This window comes from Oncorhynchus clarkii, chromosome 31, assembly GCF_045791955.1.
Source record: "Oncorhynchus clarkii lewisi isolate Uvic-CL-2024 chromosome 31, UVic_Ocla_1.0, whole genome shotgun sequence".
NCBI classification, from domain to species: Eukaryota; Metazoa; Chordata; class Actinopteri; order Salmoniformes; family Salmonidae; genus Oncorhynchus; species Oncorhynchus clarkii.
The window spans coordinates 5,839,853-5,855,347 of NC_092177.1; the positions used below are offsets into that span (position 1 = coordinate 5,839,853).

The 15,495-nt window shown below is 46.7% G+C and overlaps 1 protein-coding gene across 1 annotated transcript in view; it reads right to left on the reverse strand.

Annotated features, from left to right (window-relative positions):
* Nucleotides 1–2,514: 2,514 nt before the first annotated feature.
* Nucleotides 2,515–15,495, reverse strand: part of LOC139390481 (protocadherin-11 X-linked-like) — a 306,369-nt gene continuing 293,388 nt past the window's right edge. The window contains exon 7 of the mRNA XM_071137613.1: nucleotides 2,515–2,960. Within this exon, the coding sequence (XP_070993714.1) occupies nucleotides 2,515–2,960 (446 nt within the window). The remainder of the gene's footprint in view (nucleotides 2,961–15,495) is intronic.

Sequence of the window (15,495 nt, forward strand, 5' to 3'; positions counted from 1 at the left end):
AAGTCTTGCTTGGGCCAAGACACACGAGCAATGGACATTTAGACCTGTGGAAATCTGCCCTTTGCTCTGATGAGTCCTAATTTGATATTTTTGGTTCCAACTGCCGTAGCATGTGTGAGACGCAAACATGTGTGGTTCCCACCGTGAAGCATGGAAGAGGAGGTGTGATGGTTTGGGGGTGCTTTGCTGGTGACACTGTCTGTGATATATTTAAAATTCAAGTCACACTTTACCAGCATGGCTACCACAGCATTCTGCAGCGATACGCCATCTCATCTGGTTTGCGCTTAGTGGAACTATCCTTATTCTTTCAACAGGACAATGACCCCAAACACACCTCCAGGCTGTGTAAGGGCTATTTGACCAAGAAGTAGAGTGATGGTGCTGCATCAGATGACCTGGTCTCCACAATCACCCGACCTCAACACAAATGAGATGGTTTGGGACGATTTGGACAGCAGAGTGAAGGAAAAGCAGACAGCAAGTGCTCAGCATATTTGGGAACTCCTTCAAGACTGTTGGAAAAGCATTCCTCATGAAGCTGGTTGATAGAATGCCAAGAGTGTGCAAAGCTGTCATCAAGACAAAGGGTGATTTTGATTTGATATGTTAAACACTTTGTTTGGGGTCACTACATGAGTCCATATGTGTTATTTCATAGTTTTGAAGTCCTCACTAATTGTATACAGTGTAGAAAATAGTAAAAATAAAGAAAAACCCTTTAATGACTAGTTGGGTCCAACCGTTTGACTGGTACCACCTTTTTCATTACCTGACTAGTAGGAAATACATAATGTTTTAGTGAGACTAGACAACTATTACAGAACTGTCAACCACGGCTATTACTTACTGTGGAGATGACGTAATTAGACTATTGGGAGATATTTTTAATTGGCTCCATGGCACTCATTACGATGCGTACAGAACATGTTATATTTTATGAAAGGAAGATAACGAAGTGAAAGTGTGGTGGAAAAGCAAAGGCTGTATCTCTTTGCATGGAACCTCTGTCTGGGCTGTTCAAGAGATAATGTAGAAAATGAGTATGTTATTATTACAGGAGAAAGATAATGTTGAAAATTGGTAGGTTCTTAATACAAGGGGAAAGATAATGTAGAAAATTAGTATGTTCTTATTACAGGAGAAAGATAATGGTGAAATTAGTAGGGTCTTAATACAATGGGAAAGATAATGTAGAAAATGAGTATGCTCTTATGACAGGGGGAAAGATAATGAAGACCATGAGTAGGTTTGCAGTAGAGTGGAGGGAAAGGTGGTGAAAAGCATCGTAAACATGCCATACAATAAACATTTGAGGAGGAACACAGTGTTAGGAATATAATGGGGGAAGAACCTGTACTGTATATTTATATAAAGTGTTAGCACGACACAGAGTGAAACAATTTTTTGTCCATTGAGTCTTAGGTATGTGTCTGAAGACCCCTGAACAAGACGAGATTCTTTGAACATAATTCAGGCAAGAGAAAAGGGTAACTTGGATCATCAGTTGGAGCTGGAGCTGAATGTCTTGCTGGATACACTAAGCAGTATTGCACCAGAGATTGGACCAAATACACCGGTACACCTTGGGTTCACGAATAGCATATTCCCAGATTCTGCTTGTTCCACAAGATATACTGTGTGAGTTTTTGTTGTTGTTGTGTTTTCTTTATCGTTAAGTAAAATGGTGTTTGGGGTTCCACTAAGCTGGTTCCAATATGCATAGTATTTATTCATCTTTTTGATCAGTGATCAGAAAAATCTCTACCAAACTGAAAGCTGACCTTATATATATATATATATATATATATTATTATCTTTTTTGCTGTTGTGAATCTACTTTGGTATAGGACTACCATTTTTATATACTGTACATGGATTAAATTGGACAAATATTTAGCTAGGCTTTTCTTCAAAGAAATTTGTCATTTCATACACATTTCAATTTCATTTGCACAATGTCATCCTATGAGTACAGCCATTGTCAGGTCCACTTCTTTACAACATTGTGGAGACTGACTAACAACACTGTGGAGACTGAGTAACAACACTGTGGAGACTGAGTAACAACATTGTGGAGACTGAGTAACAACATTGTGGAGACTGAGTAACAACACTGTGGAGACTGAGTAACAACATTGTGGAGACTGAGTAACAACATTGTGGAGACTGAGTAACAACACTGTGGAGACTGAGTAACAACATTGTGGAGACTGAGTAACAACACTGTGGAGACTGAGTAACAACATTGTGGAGACTGCTTTGTCATCATCCCTTCCTTCACATCCCTTCCTTCACATTTCATGTTCACACACAAACTATCAAGATAAATTGGTTGGTGTTACTCTGTCCCCTTACAGCCCCTTACTACTGATGTTAAAGATACATCAAGATACATTAGACAAATGGCTGGTGTTACTATGTCCCCTTTACAGCCCCTTACTACTGATGTTAAATATACATCAAGATACATTAGACAAACTGGTTGGTGTTAATTTGGCCCCGTACAGCCCCTTACAGCTGATGCTCATGTAAGAAGGCAGACGATGCCTCGTTGGCTGGGGTCTGCTGGCCCGACAAAGGCGAGGAAAAGCTGGCCAGAGGGATGACCTTGACGGGGTCAGACTCCTTACTCTTGCTGCTGCAGTGTCTTTCCAGAGTGTTGTAGAACTGCGGTCGGTTCATCGCTTTAGCCAGATCGTCTTTGGGCGCAGGCCTTCCCAGGGTATGGCACTGACGCCCGTCCGCCTTGACTCCCCTGACCCAGGGGTAACTCTGCTGATGCTGGAAGCCAAAGGAGGGCAGGGTAGGCAGGGTACCCGTGTTGGACGGAGACTGGAATTGGGTCACCAGGGAGGGGGGCATCCAGCAGCTGTCGGAGTGGCCCAGGATCAGACATTCCTGGGTGCACGTCTCGGAGGCTTCGGCCAGGGCCTTGGCGAGGTTCACCTCCACCATGGCTGGAGCACAAAGACATCAAAGACAAAATAAGAAAAAGGATAAGAAAATAATGATAAGTTCAGTTAAATTATTTCAGCATGCCATTTACTGTTAGTAAAAGGATTGAGACAAGGATATTGTAGTGCTGGGACTTTTTAAAAAAAATTTTAAGTTAGTGAGGTGTCAAGAAAAACAAAAAACAACTGCTAAGTTAGTAGAATTAAGTTGTATGCTTAGCTGAAGGTGACCTGTAAATGTTAACCTCTTAGATGTTTAACTGAAGGTGACCTGTAAATGTTTAACCCTTTAGATGTTTATCTGAAGGTGACCTGTCAATGTTAACCTCTTAGATGTTTCTCTGAAGGTGACCTTTCAATGTTAACCTCTTAGATGTTTATCTGAAGGTGACCTGTCAATGTTAACCTCTTAGATGTTTATCTGAAGGTGACCTGTAAATGTTTAACCCTTTAGATGTTTATCTGAAGGTGACCTGTCAATGTTAACCTCTTAGATGTTTATCTGAAGGTGATTAAAGGCAGTAATACACATTTGAATCATCCCATAAAGAGAAAAACAGAAGCAGAACATGTCATTCCCATTGGTATTCCCTTGGTTCCCTGTGTTTACCTACAACAGACAATGAATTCCCAGTAGATTAATTAAATAAGAGCTGTCTCTGTTGTTGGTTTCTGAGATTGGCTTAACTGTACTAAATATTTTATGAACATCCTAAATCATTATTATTTAAAAAAAAATCATTGTCACCATGGCACACTTTGGTTCCTCTGATCTACTCAACATTACCTCAATCTGGTCAATTATGATAACTAAAATATGTAAACATCACAAAATCATACTAATCAACACTTCTTAGGATTCTTGTTAGCATATTTTATGTGCAAGGTACAATGAGTAAAGTTATGAGCTATAGACTGCATTTGCATTCGGGGAGAGAGAAAGCAGGGAGGGAGAAAGCAGGGAGGGAGATAGCAGGGAGTGAGATAGCAGGGAGGGAGATAGCCGGGAGGGAGAAAGCAAGGAGGGAGATAGCAGGGAGGGAGATAGTAGGGAGGGAGAAAGCAAGGAGGGAGATAGCCGGGAGGGAGAAAGCAAGGAGGAAGATAGCAGGGAGGGAGAAAGTAAGGAGGGAGATAGCCGGGAGGGAGAAAGCTGGGAGGGAGAAAGCAAGGAGGGAGAAAGCAAGGAGGGAGATAGCCGGGAGGGAGATAGCAGGGAGGGAGAAAGCAGGGAGGGAGATAGCCAGGAGGGAGAAAGCTGGGAGGGAGATAGCAAGGAGGGAGATAGCAAGGAGGGAGAAAGCAAGGAGAGAGAAAGCAAGGAGGGAGAAAGCTAGGAGGGAGAAAGCTGGGAGGGAGATAGCCGGGAGGGAGATAGCAGGGAGGGAGAAAGCAAGGAGGGAGATAGCAGGGAGGGAGATAGCCGGGAGGGAGAAAGCTGGGAGGGAGATAGTCGGGAGGGAGAAAGCTGGCAGGGAGTAAGCAGGGAGGGAGAAAGCAGGTAGGGAGAAAGCAGGGAGGGAGAAAGCTGGGAGGGAGAAAGCTGGGAGGGAGAAAGATGGGAGGGAGAAAGCAGGGAGGGAGAAAGCAGGGAGGGAGAAAGCTGGGAGGGAGAAAGCTGGGAGGGAGAAAGCAAGGCACTCCAACTATCTTATCTCATTATGCTCAAGCTGACATCACATGTGAAATGAGTCCAGGAAGAGAAAGAGGCCTCACCATTGAGCCCCAGCAATAAAACCTGTCAACTCCTGTAATTAGAATGTAAAACAGTATGCACCACAGCAAACAGGAGCCCACAGAGTCTGATAGTTCTGACACACAAAGAGGAAAAGAAGAGAGGTCCTTGCTATGACATCATATAAAGTCCTCCAGGCCTCTGCTTCAAGCTGTCACATTGAAATAATTTAGCATATTTGCATAAGTAAGAATGCTATCAATAATTGAATAGTCCTTAGTCCTTAGTCTGTGTCTATGGCTGTGAGATCCTGACATTACAAGTTGAGCATGCTCTGTTTAATTAAATTCCCTAGCCAGCTCAAATTTGAAACAATGACTTTCACAACAGTGAAGTTATTTTATTAAAGAGTCTAAACCCTGTCTAAGCTGGAAGAGGGGGTTCTACTAAGCTATATGGATTTTTCTTTTTTAAGAATGTCATCTCCCAAGGATAATTCTGCTATCGGACGCTACAGAGAAAAGTTGGCATGTCGGCTGTCCCAACTTCAGACGAGTCCCAAGACGTTGTGGGGATTGTAGAGCAAATCAGAGAACACCATCGTGTTTGTGTAACGAGTTTCGTCTTCATACGAAGGAGAGTCGGACCAAAATGCAGCGTGTGGTTTACGATCCATGTTTATTAATGATACGAAACACGAATCTCCAATACAATACTACAAAAACAAAACGTAACGAAACCCTAACAGCCTATCTGGTGAAAAACACATAGACAGGAACAATCACCCACAAACACACAGTGAAACCCAGGCTACCTAAATATGGTTCCCAATCAGAGACAATGACGAACACCTGCCTCTGATTGAGAACCATATCAGGCCGAACATAGAACTGGACAAACTAGACATGTAACATAGAATGCCCACTCAGATCACACCCTGACCAATCAAAACATAGAAAATACAAAGTAAACTATGGTCAGGGCGTGACAGTACCCCCCCCCCAAGGTGCGGACTCCGGCCGCAAAACCTGAACCTATAGGGGAGGGTCTGGGTGGGCATCTGTCCGCGGTGGCGGCTCTGGCGCTGGACGTGGACCCCACTCCATGACAGTTTTAATCCCCCTCCTAAACGTCCCTAAATAGGTTACCCACCACAATGATAACATGGGACAGAGGGACAGCTCGGGACAGAGGTAACTCGGGACAGATGGGTAGCTCAGCACTGAGAGGAAGCTCAGCACTGAGAAGAAGCTCAGCACTGAGAGGAAGCCCAGGCAGGTAGTAGAAACTACCAGAACCTGGCTGGCTGGCGGTTTCAGCAGATCCTGGTCGACTAGCAGATCTGGAAGAATCTGGTCGACTGGCGGATCTGGGAGAATCTGGTCGACTGGCGGATCTGGGAGAATCTGGTCGACTGGCGGATCTGGGAGAATCTGGTCGACTGGCGGATCTGGGAGAATCTGGTCGACTGGCGGATCTGGGAGAATCTGGTCGACTGGCGGATCTGGGAGAATCTGGTCGACTGGCGGATCTGGGAGAATCTGGTCGACTGGCGGATCTGGGAGAATCTGGACGACTGGCGGATCTGGGAGAATCTGGACGACTGGCAGATCTGAGAGAGTCTGGACGACTGGCAGATCTGGAAGAGTCTGGACGACTGGCAGATCTGGAAGAGTCTGGTCGACTGGCAGATCTGGAAGAGTCTGGTCGACTGGCAGATCTGGAAGAGTCTGGTCGACTGGCAGATCTGGAAGAGTCTGGACGACTGGCAGATCTGGAAGAGTCTGGACGACTGGCAGATCTGGAAGAGTCTGGACGACTGGCAGATCTGGAAGAGTCTGGACGACTGGCAGATCTGGAAGAGTCTGGTCGACTGGCAGCTCTGGAAGAGTCTGGTCGACTGGCAGCTCTGGCTGCTCCATGCTGACTGGCTGCTCCATGATGACTGGTAGCTCTGGCTGCTCCATGCTGACTGGCTGCTCCATGCTGACTGGCAGCTCTGGCTGCTCCATGCTGACTGGCTGCTCCATGCTGACTGGCAGCTCTGGCTGCTCCATGCTGACTGGCTGCTCCATGCTGACTGGCAGCTCTGGCTGCTCCATGCTGACTGGCTGCTCTGGCTGCTCCATGCTGACTGGCTGCTCCATGCTGACTGGCGGCCCTGGCTGCTCCATGCTGACTGGCGGCCCTGGCTGCTCCATGCTGACTGGCGGCCCTGGCTGCTCCATGCTGACTGGCGGGCCTGGCTGCTCCATGCTAACTGGCAGCTCTGGCGGCTCCTTGCAGACTGGCAGCTCTGGCGGCTCCTTGCAGACTGGCAGCTTTGGCGGCATCCTGCAGACAGGCAGCTCTGGCGGCTCCTTGCAGACTGGCAGCTCCATGCAGACTGGCAGCTCTATGCAGACTGGCAGCTCCTTGCAGACTGGCAGCTCCTTGCAGACTGGCAGCTCCTTGCTAACTGGCAGCTCTAAGCTAACTGGCAGCTCTATGCTAACTGGCAGCTCTATGCTAACTGGCAGTTCTGAACAGGCGGGAGACTCCGGCAGCGCTGTAGAGGCGGAGGGCTCCGACAGCGCTGGACAGGCGAGGCGCACTGTAGGCCTGATGCGTGGTACTGGCACTGGTGGTACTGGGCCAAGGACACGCACAGGAAGCCTGGTGCGGGGAGCTGCTACCGGAGGGCTGGGGTGTGGAGGTGGTACTGGAAAAACCGGACCGTGCAGGCGCACTGGAGCTCTTGAGCACCGAGCCTGCCCAACCTTACCTGGTTGAATGCTCACGGTCGCCCTGCCAGTGCGGCGAGGTGGAATAGCCCGCACTGGGCTATGCAGGCGAACCGGAGACACCGAGCGCAAGGCTGGTGCCATGTAAGCCGGCCCAAGGAGACGCACTGGGGACCAGCTGCGTAGAGCCGGCTTCATGGCATTAGGCTCGACGCTCAATCTAGCCCGGCAGACACGCGGAGCTGGAATATACCGCACCGGGCTATGCACCCGCACTGGAGACACCGTGCGCACCACTGCATAACACGGTGCCTGTCCGGTCTCTCTAGCCCCCCGGTAAGCACAGGGAGTCTGCTCAGGTCTCCTACCTGGCATAGCCATACTCCCTGTTAGCCCCCCCCCAAGAAATTTTTGGGGCTGCCTCTCAGGCTTCCATCCGCGTCGCCGTGCTGCCTTCTCATACCAGCGCCTCTCTGCTTTCACCGCCTCCATTCTACGGTAACCTTCCTCGCACTGCTCCAGCGAATCCCAGGCGGGCTCCGGCACTCTCCCTGGGTCGGCCGCCCACCTGTCGATCTCCTCCCAAGTAGTATACTCCATACTGTACTCCTCCTTGGGCTGTTCCTGTTGTTTCTTCTCCCGCTGCACCTTAGTGCGGCTACACTCCCCTGGTTTAGCCCAGGGTCCTCTCCCGTCGAGGATTTCCTCCCATGTCCAGAAATCCTTATTGCGCTTCTCCTCGCGCTGCTCCTGCCTGTTGACACGCTGCTTGGTCCGTTGGTGGTGGGTGATTCTGTAACGAGTTTCGTCTTCATACGAAGGAGAGTCGGACCAAAATGCAGCGTGTGGTTTACGATCCATGTTTATTAATGATACGAAACACGAATCTCCAATACAATACTACAAAAACAAAACGTAACGAAACCCTAACAGCCTATCTGGTGAAAAACACATAGACAGGAACAATCACCCACAAACACACAGTGAAACCCAGGCTACCTAAATATGGTTCCCAATCAGAGACAATGACGAACACCTGCCTCTGATTGAGAACCATATCAGGCCGAACATAGAACTGGACAAACTAGACATGTAACATAGAATGCCCACTCAGATCACACCCTGACCAATCAAAACATAGAAAATACAAAGTAAACTATGGTCAGGGCGTGACAGTTTGTGAGAGTCTCATCTTTCCATCGAGGGGTCTTAATAGTTCGTAGGCCAAATCGGACGCGACAGACAATTTTGTGAGATTACCAATTTTCATGATGTCTCATGGTCTGACAAACACGCTCCAGCGTTTTCACCACAGATGCGGAAGTGTTGCAACGGCGGATATAGTGGATTGAGACGCATCCAATGCACAAAAAAGAAGATATCTCGAGCTTAAACTGACCGATTTTTTGTAATTAAACTTTAAAAAATATACATATATTGCTAATTAGACTTCCGCGGAGTTATGGACATCGTTCTTAGAGGGTTAATGTTCCATTAAAACTACAATATAGCATGATTTAATTCAAACTACAAAATCAAACTTTTTGGGGGGTGATTACTGATATCCAACCAACCCCCCCCCCCCCCAAAAAAAACATTATTCGTTTTCAATACTTAATTGCATTCTTTAAATGAGGATCTACAGTGCGTTCAGAAAGTATTCAGACCCCTTGACTTTTTCCACTTTTTGTTACGTAGGCTAATTCTGAAATGGAATGAATTGCTTTTTTCCCCTCATAAATCTACACAATGCCCTATAATGACATCACAATACCCCATAATGACATCACGATGCCCATAATGGGAGGCTCCATGGGGCGGCAGGGTAGCCTAGTGGTTAGAGCGTTGGACTAGTAACCGAAAGGTTGCAATTTCAAACCCTGAGCTGACAAGGTTCTGCCCCTGAACAGGCAGTTCTGTTCCTAGGCCGTCATTGAAAATAAGAATTTGTTCTTAACTGACTTGCCCAGTTAAATAAAGGTAAAATAAAAAATAATGACATCACATTGCCCCATAATGACATCACAATACCCCATAATGATAGGGTTTTTAGAAACTGAAATATCACATTTACATAAGTATTCAGACCCTTTACTCAGTACTTTGTTGAAGCAACTTTGGCAGCGATTACAGCCTTGAGTCTTCTTGGGTATGACGCTTCAAGCTTGGCACAACTGTATTTAGGGAGTTTCTCCCATTCTTCTCTGCAGATCCTCTCAAGTTCTGTCAGGTTGGATGGGGAGTGTCGCTGCACAGCTATTTTCAGGTCTTTCCGGAGATGTTCAATCAGGTTCAAGTCCGGGCACTGGCTGGGCCACTCTAGGACATTCAGAGACTTGTCCCGAAGAGTGTCGGTGCTTCCAAACTTATTCCAGTTATGAATGATGGAGGCCAATGTGTTCTTGGGGACCTTCAATGCCGGAGAAATGTTTTGGTACCCTTCCCAGATCTGTGCCTCGACAAAAAAAAAAATCTTGGACCTTGTAGTGTGACCTTGTGTGTGCCTTTCCAAATCATTGAAACATCTCAAGGATGATCAATGGAAACAGGATGCACCTGAGATCAATTTTGAGTCACATAGCGAAAGGTCTGAATACATATGTAAATATGTTATTGTGTTGTTTTTTATGTACATTTTTGTTCCTCAGATTGCTATGGGATTTTTTATGTAATTTTTATATTTTAGAATAAGGCTATAAGGTAAAAAGGCACTGCATGTACTAATGTATTGAATATAATAACTTATCCCTGCTTATAATGACCATGAACTGGTGAAAAATGTGTAGATTGTTACAAATTTCCAGGAGTTACATCGAGTCCCCCTGGAGACATGGAGGCTCCTTGGGGCATGGTGGCCCCTTGGGGCATGCAATCCCCCTGGGGCACGGAGGCGCCTGGGGCATACAGCTCCCTGGGGTGTGGTGGCCCCTGGAGCATGAAGTCCCCCTGGGGCATGGAAGCCCCTGGGGCAAACAGTCTCCCTGGGGCATGGAGACCCCCTGGGCATGGAGTCTCCCTTGGGCATGGTGGCCCCTTGGGGATGGTGGCCCCCTTGGGAATGGAGTCCCCCTTGGGCATGGTGGCCCCCTTGAGAATGGTGGCCCCTTGGGAATGGAGTCTCCCTTGGGCATGGAATCCCCTTGGGGATGGTGGCCCCTTGGGGATGGTTGCCCCTTGGGGATGGTGGCCCCTTGGGGATGGTGGCCCCCTTGGGAATGGAGTCCCCCTTGGGCATGGTGGCCCCCTTGAGAATGGTGGCCCCTTGGGAATGGAGTCCCCCTTGGGAATGGAGTCTCCCTTGGGCATGGAGTCCCCTTGGGGATGGTGGCCCCTTGGGGATGGTGGCCCCTTGGGGATGGTGGCCCCTTGGGGATGGAGTCAGATCTGGAAATTAGAGCTCTATTCAATCCACTGTCGCGGAAGTTCCGCTTTAAAGCGTGATTGAAATGTAAAGGTAATTTTCCTGCGTTCGCCGAGACTGCAATTCACTGTAAACGTTGTACAGTACTGTATATGTGGGCTCAATGGGACAGTACCTTCATATTTCTATCGTTCCATACAGTACGCAACGGCTGCAGCAATACAGATTGAATGGAGCCCGAAACCTCTCAATGTCGGCCTGCTCAGCCTCCCAGCCTCTGAGTGAATACATCTTCTGAGCAGCAACTGTGTCAGCTTTCAGAGGGTCACTAACTTCATTTAGGGAACAAAAATGATGCAGCTCACTGAGCAAGCACAATGAGTCCTTACTTTTCCCCGAGTCAAATCATTTAATAGCAGCCTTTTCTCTGTTGTATTTTTTCTTTTACAAGGTACATTTTTTTTTGTTGGAGGGGAAAATAAACATTCAAAATATTACTCGAGACATGCAAACATGCACAGACGCGCCCGCATACACACACACACACACACACACACACGCACACGCACACGCGCACGCACACACACACACACACTCACGCACACGCACACGCACACTCACACACTCTCGCACACGCACACGCACACGCACACTCACACGCACACGCACACACACACTCACACGCACACACACACTCACACGCACACTCACACGCACACGCACACACACACACACTCACACGCACACGCACACTCACACACACACTCACACACACACACGACAAAGCCTAGAAACATGTGCAAGGAACACCAGTGCATCCCCTTCACAACATAAGTGATCAATTCAAAGGCAGATGAAGTTGTCTGTAATGACATAATACTGAGGGTAAGGTATTTGGTGCGGCAGTGCTTTCCCTGGGTGAAGTCACAGTGAGAGCTGTCATTGCTGCTGTGACAACAGCCAGAGGAGGAGTGCTGCTATGTCTGTATGTGATATTTCACATTAAACAGCTCAAAGGGGATGGAGTCTGTATCAGTTTCTACTCCACGGGGGGACCAGGGCTTAGTCCCCAAACGGTACCCTATTCCCTTCCACAGTGCACTATTTTTAATAGGGGTCAAAAGTAGTGCACTGTGTAGGCAATAGGGTGTCATTTGGGGACTTGACTGACATTGATAACAGCTCAGACTACTTTCATCAGCCTAGAGGGGAACTGGTACCCCTAATGTCTGATGCTGTCTAACTGCCTAGAGTGGAACTGGTACCTCTAATGTCTGATGCTGTTTAACTGCCTAGAGGGGAACTGGTACCCCTAACATCTGATGCTGTTTAACTGCGTAGAGGGGAACTGGTACCCCTAACATCTGATGCTGTTTAACTGCGTAGAGGGGAACTGGTACCTCTAATGTCTGATGCTGTTTAACTGCCTAGAGGGGAACTGGTACCCCTAACATCTGATGCTGTTTAACTGCGTAGAGGGGAACTGGTACCTCTAATGTCTGATGCTGTTTAACTGCGTAGAGGGGAACTGGTACCTCTAATGTCTGATGCTGTTTAACTGCCTAGAAGGGAACTGGTACCTCTAATGTCTGATGCTGTTTAACTGCCTAGAGGGGAACTGGTACCTCTAATGTCTGATGCTGTTTAACTGCCTAGAGGGGAACTGGTACCTCTGTCTGATGCTGTTTAACTGCCTAGAGGGGAACTGGTACCTCTGTCTGAGGCTGTTTAACTGCCTAGAGGGGAACTGGTACCTCTAACATCTGATGCTGTTTAACTGCCTAGAGGGGAACTGGTACCTCTGTCTGATGCTGTTTAACTGCCTAGAGGGGAACTGGTACCTCTGTCTGATGCTGTTTAACTGCCTAGAGGGGAACTGGTACCCCTAACATCTGATGCTGTTTAACTGCCTAGAGGGGAACTGGTACCTCTAATGTCTGATGCTGTTTAACTGCGTAGAGGGGAACTGGTACCTCTAATGTCTGATGCTGTTTAACTGCCTAGAGGGGAACTGGTACCTCTAATGTCTGATGCTGTTTAACTGCCTAGAGGGGAACTGGTACCTCTAACATCTGATGCTGTTTAACTGCCTAGAGGGGGAACTGATACTTCTGTCTGATGCTGTCTAACTGCCTAGAGGGGAACTGGTACCTCTAATGTCTGATGCTGTTTAACTGCCTAGAGGGGAACTGGTACCTCTAATATCTGATGCTGTTTAACTGCCTAGAGGGGAACTGGTACCTCTGTCTGAGGCTGTTTAACTGCCTAGAGGGGAACTGGTACCTCTGTCTGAGGCTTTTTAACTGCCTAGAGGGGAACTGGTACCTCTGTCTGATGCTGTTTAACTGCCTAGAGGGGAACTGGTACCTCTAACATCTGATGCTGTTTAACAGCCTAGAGGGGAACTGGTACCTCTGTCTGAGGCTGTTTAACTTCCTAGAGGGGAACTGGTACCTCTAACATCTGATGCTGTTTAACTGCCTAGAGGGGAACTGGTACCTCTAATATCTGATGCTGTTTAACTGCCTAGAGGGGAACTGGTACCTCTAATATCTGATGCTGTTTAACTGCCTAGAGGGGAACTGGTACCTCTAATATCTGATGCTGTTTAACTGCCTTTTGTATTGAGGGAAATAACAGTACCACCTGTGTAGCTTCAAAAACGAATTACACATTGGGCTGATAGATACCGTACGTGAATCAAAAAAATATTATCTGTGATGGTTTCTCTTTTCTCTTAAAGGACATTTATTTTGAATAGAAATGTGTGGGCAGGTAACATGCTGTTTAGATCTGGTTTGAAAATACTGGTTATGTGTTTATCGTACTGCAGCCATACAACTGTGTATATGTTTTAATGTCATAGCCTGTGTCTTCAATCCAGCACTACACCTTTGTTATCATCTATCACTGCGGACTTTAAAGGCAATCCATGATAACTTACTGTACAACATCGGTCTAAATGACACCCCTTGAAAATATGACAAAATTCACCCTAAAGGACTGAGATCATAACACAACACATCACTCTTCCTGGACCTGCAGTGTGTGTGGCATAGTTCTTGACCACCAGCAGATATAAAGGTCTTAAGCAAGGTGATTCCACTGCTTTTGCCAACGTCAATATAATGTTGCTACCTCATCACATCCACGAGCCAATCGAAACGCTTACATACTACGCCCCATCGCTTTGACCTTCCCTTCCCTATAGCAACTTCTGTGGCTGATTGACCTCAGCCGTGTGAATCCCGGAATCCTACAAATGTAGGAACTTAATTTGATCACTCTTTTGTTGCTGGGAATTTTACTGCACAGTAAACTCGTTGTATATTCAAGGTTGATTTGCCTTAACAAAAATTGTATCTAACCCCTACAAAAAAAATATACATTAAAACATAACATAATAATTCAAATTTTCTCTTGCTGCAGCATTATTTTCCTACAAACTCTCTCAAATTAAGATCCCACATCTGTACGTAACCAAATCTTACTCGACTGAATCTGAATCTTACTTTACACACCTACAGTACCAACGAAGTGAGTGTTAATTTGACATAAAACCTCTGCATGGAAAATTGCATTGGTCTTCAGGTCTTATTCAACAAAGATACTTTTAAGTCTGATAAATCATAAACCTTTCCCAAGTGAATACAAGGATGTTTACCACCATACCTGGCTAAATCTGGAACAGGTTCACAATTATTAAGACATGCACATCAAATATTATTAAACTCATTATGCGAGCATGTAGAAACCCATCAATGCTAATTAAATGGATAATTGCATATCATCCAGGACATATGATTCCTCAAACACCATAACTATTCTTACCAGGACGCAGAAGTATATTGTTACCAGTAAGCAATGAGAGCCGATGTAGGACTTCAAATCCAAATCAAATCAAACGTATTTAAAAAAGCCCCTTTTACATCAGCAGATGTCACAAAGTGCTTATACAGAAACCCAGCCCAAACCCAGGTAACAACAGGGATCAGGCAACTTTCTCTGATGTTGCGTCTTAGATTCTTGAAATCTGTTGTGTTTTGTACGATTCTTATTCAAATCAAATCAAATCAAATGTATTTTATATAGCCCTTCGTACATCAGCTGATATCTCAAAGTGCTGTACAGAAACCCAGCCTAAAACCCCCAAACAGTAAGCAATGTAAATGTAGAAGCACGGTGGCTAGGAAAAACTCCCTAGAAAGGCCAGAACCTAGGAAGAAACCTAGAGAGGAACCAGGATCTGAGGGGTGGCCAGTCCTCTTCTGGCTGTACCGGGTGGAGATTATAAGAGTTCATGTCCATTAAGGCCAGATAATTTTTCAAGATGTTGAAACGTTCATAGATGACCAGCAGGGTCAAATAATAATCACAGTGGTTGTAGAAGGTACAACATGTCAGCACCTCAGGAGTAAATGTCAGTTGGCTTTCATAGCCGAGCATTCAGAGGTCGAGACAGCAGGTGCAGCAGAGAGGGAGAAAGAGAGAGGGTGAACAGGTCAGGGTTCCATAGCCACAGGCAGAACAGCAGAAACTGGAGCAGCAGCACGACCGGGTGGACTGGGTACAGCCAGGAGATATCAGGCCAGGTAGTCCTGAGGCATGGTCCTAAGGCTCAGGTCCTCCGGGAGAGAGAGAAATGGGAGAATTAGAGGGAGCATACCTAAGTTCACACAGGGCACCAGCTAAGACAGGAGAATTACACCCCAGATAGGACAGACTGACCCTATCCTCCCGGCACATAGACTATTGCAGCATAGATACTGGAGGCTGAGA